This window comes from Marmota monax, unplaced genomic scaffold (genome assembly GCF_021218885.2).
Source record: "Marmota monax isolate L192 unplaced genomic scaffold, Marmota_monax_Labrador192_F-V1.1 WCK01_AAM20220418_F8-fsc00026, whole genome shotgun sequence".
Classification (NCBI taxonomy): domain Eukaryota; kingdom Metazoa; phylum Chordata; class Mammalia; order Rodentia; family Sciuridae; genus Marmota; species Marmota monax.
The window spans coordinates 14,394,986-14,403,236 of record NW_026693108.1 but is presented as its reverse complement, the minus strand read 5'-3'; the positions used below and the strand labels follow the sequence as shown (position 1 = coordinate 14,403,236).

The window sequence follows — 8,251 nt, the reverse complement described above, 5'->3', positions numbered from 1 at the left end:
AAAAAAAAAAGAAATATATGTAAAAGTAGGTGCAAAGGAGTCAGCTTTGAACATTAAGAAACCCAGTGCATATTAGTAGAATGAATTTAGAAGGTGATCACTAACTAGTATGTTCTGCATGGTTGTGGCCTGGACAGTCAGGAGCTGGAAGAAATGAAATGTGCATTGAACACACAGTCTCATATACAAAAAGCATCTAATGGATGCTGGTTGAATAAACAGAGTGGAGTTGGACATAGGTAAGTTCGTAGTTGAGAAAGGACCGAAATAAATTTTGAGCACCAGTTAAGGATGTCTTGGGGAGCAATTTCCCCTGCCCAGGAGGAACCAGCGAATCCGTGTTTAGTTTAGGTGGTTCCTTCAGCGGTTTGAGACGTTATTTCTGTAAAGAAGGCCGCCCAGGTTTCTGTCCACTCTCAAACTGAGAAAGCTGCCAGTGTAGGGGTGTCAGATCAGCACCAGAGACGCCCTCCTCGGGGCTGTTTCTCGCTGCACCTTAGCCTTCCTGCCAAATCTTTCTTCGCTCCAGGCTGAAGGGATTCCCACCCCCAGTTGCCGCCCCCGAGCCCCTCTGAGCCCCGGACTCCTCCCCTGGAAACTCCTCCGGGGCTGGGGAAGGCTTTGGCGCATGCTCCGTACCTAGGGCAGGTTTTTGCTGCGGGTAGCAGGGCTCCTGTCACACCGGCTGGCGGGTTGTGGCTGTGCCAGCCTGTGTGTGAGAGAGTGTCTACGTCCCTGCTCCTGGGCTGACCAACCCGAAGCAGCAGTGCGACTATCCAGGAGAGGCGGCTCCACAGAGGCGCGTCGCCCGCTGCCGCTGAGGGGGCTGCTCTGCAAACTTGCGGCGGGCGCCGTCCGCCCTCGAAGATCCCGCGCCTGGCGACCTACGGGCAAAGGTGCTGGGTACTCGTGAGGGGCGCGGTGCCACGGTCGCCTGGGGCGGCGGGGCCGGGCCGCGCCTTCGCCCTTGGCGGGCGCCCTGGCGAGCCTCATGCAGCCCCTGCGCTCGCGGCCACAGCAGCCCAGCTGCCCGGCTGCCCCGGGCAGGTCCAGGACCCGATCCCCGCTTCCCAGCGCCTGAGCGTCTGCGAGCCGGCGGCGGGATGCTCTGTGTCGCCTGAGAGCGCCGCGCCGCGCCCGGGTGGGAGCGAGGAGCCGGCCGAGCCCGGCGCCCCCGGGAGTGTAGGGCGCTCCACGCCGCAGCCGCAGCCGCGCGCGCCGGCGCCCGCCTTTCCTGCTCGGCTCACAGGCCCCGGCTTCGTTAGCCCCCGAGTGCTGCGGGGCCGCCAGCCAGCCACACGCCTCGGCGTCAGGGGCATGGAGGAGCGGCGGGCTCCGAGCCGCGCCCCGGAGTCCCCGAAACTTCCGAGCAGGCGCCGGTCCGCGCCGCTGCAGCCATCGCCGCCGCCGCCGCCGCCGCCGCTTCACCTGCCGGCCTGAGAGTGGGACCATGGATGAAAGGTTCAACAAGTGGTTGCTGACGCCGGTGCTCACTCTCCTCTTCGTGGTCATCATGTACCAGTACGTGTCCCCTTCTTGCACCAGCTCCTGCACCAACTTCGGGGAGCAGCCCCGCGCGGGGGAGGCCCGCCCGCCAGCCGCCCCGAGTCCCGCCCGCCGAGAACAGGCGCCTCCGGAGGAGTGGGAGCGGCGGCCCCAGCTGCCGCCGCCGCCCCGGGGGCCGCCCGAAGGGATGCAGGGGGTCTCTGCGCCGGAGGACGAAGAGGAGGAGCCGGGGGATCCAGAGGAGGAGGAGGAGGAAGAGGAAGAGGAGCCGGACCCCGAGGCCCCCGAAAACGGGTCCCTACCCCGTTTCGTGCCGCGCTTCAACTTCACCCTGAAGGACCTGACTCGCTTCGTGGATTTCAACATTAAAGGGCGCGACGTGATCGTGTTCCTGCACATCCAGAAGACCGGGGGCACTACGTTCGGCCGGCACCTGGTGAAGAACATCCGGCTGGAGCAGCCCTGTAGCTGCAAAGCCGGCCAGAAGAAGTGCACCTGCCACCGGCCCGGCAAGAAGGAGACGTGGCTCTTCTCCCGCTTCTCCACCGGCTGGAGCTGCGGGCTGCATGCCGACTGGACTGAGCTCACCAACTGCGTGCCGGCCATCATGGAGAAGAAGGACTGCCCCCGCAACCACAGCCACACCAGGTACTGTCCCCTGTCCCGTCTAGCTTCCTGCTACCTTGCTGCCCCAAGTCCTGCCCCTCTCCCCCAAGTCCCGGCCCAGGCGGCCCCGAGTTCCCTGAGCTTGTCAGCCTTTTGTAGCGGTTGGGGCAGAGGCTTTGGGTGAGGGATGAGAAATCTCTGGCTAGCGCCAGGATCTTGAACTCACCAGTTCTTTAGTTCCCCCTGCTTCCCGCCACCCCCCTCCCACCTCCTGCTTTCACCTTCAAAGGTGTAGGGAGCTGTCGTGTGCTGTGTATCCTGCCTGCTCAATGAACACCGTGGAATGGCTAGGGGGTCGCGGGCTGGTTAGACCAGAGGCTGGAATCTTATACTTAAGTTCTGTGGCGGAACCCCAAACCCAGGAAAAGGCAGGGAGAGGTGGTGGTGGTGGAGGGCAGGAGTTTTCCAGGCATGAAACAGAGGAGAGGAGTATAATTTCTTCATAAGTGGCTCTTGGGTGACTGCTCACCAGCTCAGAAAACAATCCTCCTGATGGCTCTTTGAAGATCCACCGGCAAATTCCTGCTTTACATCGATAACCCTAATTCTGGAGATGGTCTTTGTTACCCAGCAGTGCCAGGATTTGGGCTCATGCCGTTCTCAGCAAGATTTCCACTTTCTCTCAGGCTATTCTGTCAATTTTTTTCAAAAATATTTGTTAAATGCCTACTGTGTGCCTGGCACTGTGCTACCAACTGAGTGGGTAGGTACAAAGATCACATAAAGTAACATACTTTGCTTTAAAGAGGGAATGGCTCCTCCCCCCGCTCCGCCCCCCCCTTTTAGAAAGTGGTAATGCAGTTGAAGATTAGGAAAGTTTGAAACCTAATAGTCAATGAAACTGCTTATGCTATTAACATCCTTTGAGAGAGGCATGGGTTTAAGAATTTGGTTGAATGTTCTTTATGCCCACTGCAATCTGAAGATTAATCTGACATGCTTGGGGACTAAAATATTAAAAGCTTGGAACACTAGTTTATTGAAGTTTTTATCTCAAAGGTTTCAAACAATTTGGTGTAAGGAAATAGGAATTTAAACACTCGGCTCAGTAATGTTGGTATCAGATAGCTTTTGCATTTGACATTATGGAAAAGCTTCATTTACTGGAAACTACCCAGATTCTGGAATTCGCCGCCACTGAAGCATCTAATTCTACTTCATTTCTCCAAGTATGAGCAAAATTTCATTATAGGATTTTTTTTTTTTTTAACTCTGGCAGTTTTTCAAATACTCTCTCTCCTCCCTGCTCCTTTCCCTGTTTCATGGAAATTGATTAGAATAAGAAACTGACTGGGCTTGGAATGAGGGCATTAGAGTCTCTCAGTAGGATACTTTGGGACCTTCTTTTTTAAAAATTTTAATGGTATATTATTTTAGATTCTGCCACTTCATTTAGTCCTAAAACAGCCAAGTGTTACTTCCAAACTTTTTAACATAAGCATGCTCACTTAAGTGAGTTTGTCTGTTATATTTCATTCTATGCTGTATTCTTTTTATTTAGATATTATATATTCCTGTTTGACATCAGAGTTTGCTAGTGTGCTTCCTAGCTATTATTTCACTAAAACTGAGACTTTTATTTTCACACAGAAACACCTAATGACTGTTTAGTAGGGATTCATTTTTTAAAACCAATGTCTTAGTGAATAGATGAAGATTTAGAAGTTAGAGGAGGGCCCAGAATCTAAAAATAATTGGCTTTTTGCTGAGTGATGAAATGATGCTGCCATTAAATGAAGCCCTGCATAGATCACAAACAGTAAGGTGTTACTTCTGTAGGAAATACTGAATATCTTTATTTCATAATATAGGAAAATTTCAGCTTGACCATTTAAACATATGATTTATATGGCACAGTGTAATTATTTCCTTTATTTAGTGATGGATCATAAATATTAATTTCTCTCCAAATCACAAGTTATCAAATACTCAATTCACTTATACTGTTTTTCTTTTTTTAATATTTATTTTTTTAGTTGGACACAATATTTTTATTTATTTATTTTTATGTGGTGCTGAGGATCCAACCCAGGGCCTTGCACGTGCTAGGTGAGCGCTCTACTGCTGAGCCACAACCCCAGCCCCAATTTTCTTCAAAAATTTCTTATGGTAGCATTTTGTTTGTATCACTTTTTATAATCCTCTTTTTAAAAAATACCATCCTCTCTTATTCCCAGCAATTCTCAATTGCTTTTCTTCTCTAGATACTGTAGGAAGGAATCGTTGTGACATAAGTGAAGCACCCTGCATCCAAAGCTATAGGAATAAAGTTGAAAAGATGTTAACCTTAGCATCTTCCTAGCAGAGAAGACTGAATTAGTTGTCTGTCATTGTAATGTTTGTGTACAGCATTCTACAGTCAACCAGATTAGCCTGGATAATGGAGGGTACATTTTCACAATGCAAAATGGCAGATAATCTATTGCTACATAATGGGAACAAGGTTCTATTTCAAATAGGGCTGGCTCTAAGCAAAACTGAGAAGTAGATCCTGCTGATTTTATTTGCCTAGGCTCTCTGCTTTTGATCCTCCCTTGGTACCTCCTCCTCATTTCTCTCAAAGATCAGTGCCCTTATGGATCAAGTAATGGGTAACAGCTAGGAATCTGGAGTCAGATGGATGTGGTTCTTGTATTAACCAGCCATGTAACCAGTAAGTTACTCTTTCTGAGCCTCAGATTCTTCACCTTTAAATAATTAGAATAATTAGAATGTCCCTTATAGAGATATTATGAGAACTAAATGAGCTAATATATGTAAAATGCTTAGCATAGTTTATATGCACAGTATAAACTGCTGGTATACAGCACTTAAAACTTAATATGTGATATATAGTAGTACTGTGATATTAGTTGCTAATTTTAATAATATTTTGCCTAATAAAGGCCTTTTTTCCCAAAAGGATCTGAGGTCAGTTCCTTAGAGCAGCTTGGGTATAAATGGGTTGACTTGACTTACTTATAGAGATGCCATTTTATGATTTTTTTTGTACTGAGAATCCTAAGTTCTAAATTTAAGCAATAAATTGGAAATTACGGGCATTTGGACATTAATCATTGCAGGGGGCAGGATAAGGAGCAGGGGATGGGGGACACACAATATAATAGGCATTCTATTTATGACAAGAAAAACTATTTGAAATGGTGAGAGAGGAGGTAGGAAAATCTGGGAGAAAGGCACAAGCAAGAGTGCTACTCTGAAAAGGGATGTCTGGAAGGGTTGAAGGATCCATCATGGAAATTACACTTGCTCATGAAGGAGCAAGCCTCTGGGTTAGCAGTGTGGATCCAGCACAGAAGTAATTTCTAATCACAAATTGCTTAGAATAAGACAGGAAGCTAATAGGCAGATGGCACATCTGAATGACCTCTTTTCTCATATTACAGATAACTTTTTCCTGTTAGTTTTGTGTTGCTTTTTTTTTTTTTACTCCCAATTGTTACTTGGTATGTTATTGTTTCACACTATCTTATACTTCCTTCTTTTTTACTGAATTTTTTTCCTCTTAATATGCATGAACTGATCCTTGGTTACTGAGTATGGATAGAAACATACCATTTTATGGCTAAAAAAAGACCAAAGAGATAATCTAGTCCCACTCTAAAAAGGTGAAATGATATGCTTAGGGTTTCTCCAGGGAATTCATATTTTGTTTTCATAATTTAAATTCAGTGTTTTGCCTACTTCATCATCAGTTTGTCTCTGTAGGAGAAGGTATTTTAAGTACCTATTTACTATGTGCCAGGCATGATGATGGTCTTAGAATTTTGAGCAGTGTCAGTCCCATGGAGCCTAGGCAGTTAGAGAAGACAGATTTTGTTAGGTGAGTACAATGCCAATTCTTAAATAATGCTGGAAGATATTCTATCACATCCTCTTATAGGTTGGGTGGCAATCTTTCTGCTTTATGACCTGTATGCCATTGGTCTTGTTTCAATAGGAGCCATCTGGATATTATATTAGACCTATCTCTATGTTATAAGTGATACAAACCTAACTCAAACTTAATCCAGCCAGAGGGGAGTTACTTATGTAACTACTCCCCAGGAAAGAGTAGAGGTGGTTTCAGGACTGACTGGAACTAGGATCTCTGTCCCCACACTCTTTTGCATAGTGAGTGATCTCCTTCTACTAAATTGTGCTCATCCCATGAGGTGAATGAATGACCTTCACATCTAATAGCTCAGCAAGCCAAGAGGAAAGCAGGCCTTCTCTGAGTTCCTTGAGAGTTTCTTTTCTGAGAAGTCTTGGAGAATAACTGACAAATTTCAGCTTGTGTGTTCTTTCAGCCAGTCATTGTGGCTGGAGAGACAGTGTTCTTTGACTGTTCTTGTATCACAGAACTATCTCTATGACTGGGATGTGTGTGTATCTGTGGTGGTGGTGGTAAGACAGGAAGGAGGGGAAGAAAAAGGGAGAAAGGGAGAAAGCCTGCTTGTATGTGTGTGCATTGGGAGTGGGGACATCAGTTATCAGAAAGAATACAGCTCCTGAGCCAAGGGGCCTATGGAGTTCTGGACAGTCCCTCCAATTTGTTGACTAAAGATGCAAATAAATTAGAAATAAATGAATCTTCAGATCTCTTCTTTGTATTCAAATTAGGGAAATTTTAGAGTCAAACTGCAACTCAAATTTATCAGCAACATCTGGAAACCATGTTCATGTGAGATTTTATTGAAGGAATTGGTAATGTTTAATATGGAGATGGAAAAAATATAGAAAGACATAAAGCTTGTCTTCAAATATTCAGAGGATTATATAGAAGGTAGAGGAGAGTTGTTCTGTATCACTCTAAAGAATAGAATTAGGTTAAGAAGCAATGGAATTTCAACTCAGAGTAAGAATTTATAAGATTTTAACTGTCTAAAATGAGCATGAGCTGTTGTGTGAAGGTGCGTGGCGTGTCCCCCAGTAGCAAAAACCTTCGAAGTGGCTGGGGAGCTACTGATGTGGTAGGAGGAAGTCTTTGGGGGAGGGCTTAACCTGAGTGGCCTTCTATTTTATGGATCTAAGATGAGTGCAGGGTATCTTTTGTCTCCCCTTTCCTACCTCATGCATAGACAAGAGAAGAGTAGTCCATCCTCCAGAATTTGTAAATATTTCTATCTAGGAAACTTTTGGTAAAGCACAATCTGATGGTGACTACTTTACACATTCAGGGCCAAAAGCAATAAATGAACCCTGTGTACTAAACTGCCTGCTTCTTAATAATGAGTACAAAAAATATGAGATGAGAAAATATAACACAACTCTCCACAAAAATACCAGAACCACTTTGAAACATCTTCTGGTTATTGCTTTTTCTTTAGACACCAGACTAAAATATATATATACAGCATCTGTAGGGCTCTGTTTCAAATATTCCAAAATGTTATAGCCTGTGCTGTTTTCTAAACCATAATCTGTTTGATGTCTCTTCTAATTAGAAATGTTGAACTGCCAAGAAGGTTAATTTTTACCATAAGGTTTGTGTGGCAGTGTAAAACTAAGAGATAAGAGATTGTCTGTATGCCATATCCACTTATTTGTTCATTACAGGGTCTCTTAAAGTATTGCTTCTGCTTCAAGCTACCAATATTTGCTATAAATCAGAAAGAGGTTAAATTAAACTCATTCAGTTTTTGTGAGCGGCAAGGATATAAATTGGAAGTAGTAAATGGTAATAGATGATTTATTCTTTTGCCTTTTTCTTGCTAGTCACCTTGAGATATTTGATTGGGTTGATTTTAGAGAAATAGAAATTTTCATGTAATAATTAGAAGCTAGGAAAATTTAGCCACTGATGATGTGGTTTTGCTTAATCTTAGACTCTTACGTTGTTATTCCCCAAAGCTAATTATTTTCATCTCATTTTGACTAAAGACAATCAGAAGCTTATGTCATTTGAAAGTTATTTATGCTCAATAATGAATTAAACAGTTTAATTGAGACAGGCAAATTCTAATGTGATTTTAAGAGTCACAAAATAAATTATTGGGCCTAGAAATTGGTTCAGTATGAAAACAATTAAATGGGGGAGCCTGTGTTAATATTTTGTAGTAATCTCTTATCTTGTTTTTGAATTTGTGTTATATACCTT

The 8,251-nt window shown here is 44.8% G+C and overlaps 1 protein-coding gene across 1 annotated transcript in view; it reads left to right on the top strand.

Moving 5' to 3' along the window:
- The first annotated feature begins 991 nt into the window (after nt 1-991).
- The window catches only part of LOC131424571 (heparan-sulfate 6-O-sulfotransferase 3-like), a 151,027-nt gene continuing 143,767 nt past the window's right edge, over nt 992-8,251 (top strand). Inside the window, exons 1-2 of the mRNA XM_058582794.1 lie at nt 992-1,047; nt 1,204-2,154. Of these exons, the coding sequence (XP_058438777.1) occupies nt 992-1,047; nt 1,204-2,154 (1,007 nt within the window). The remainder of the gene's footprint in view (nt 1,048-1,203; nt 2,155-8,251) is intronic.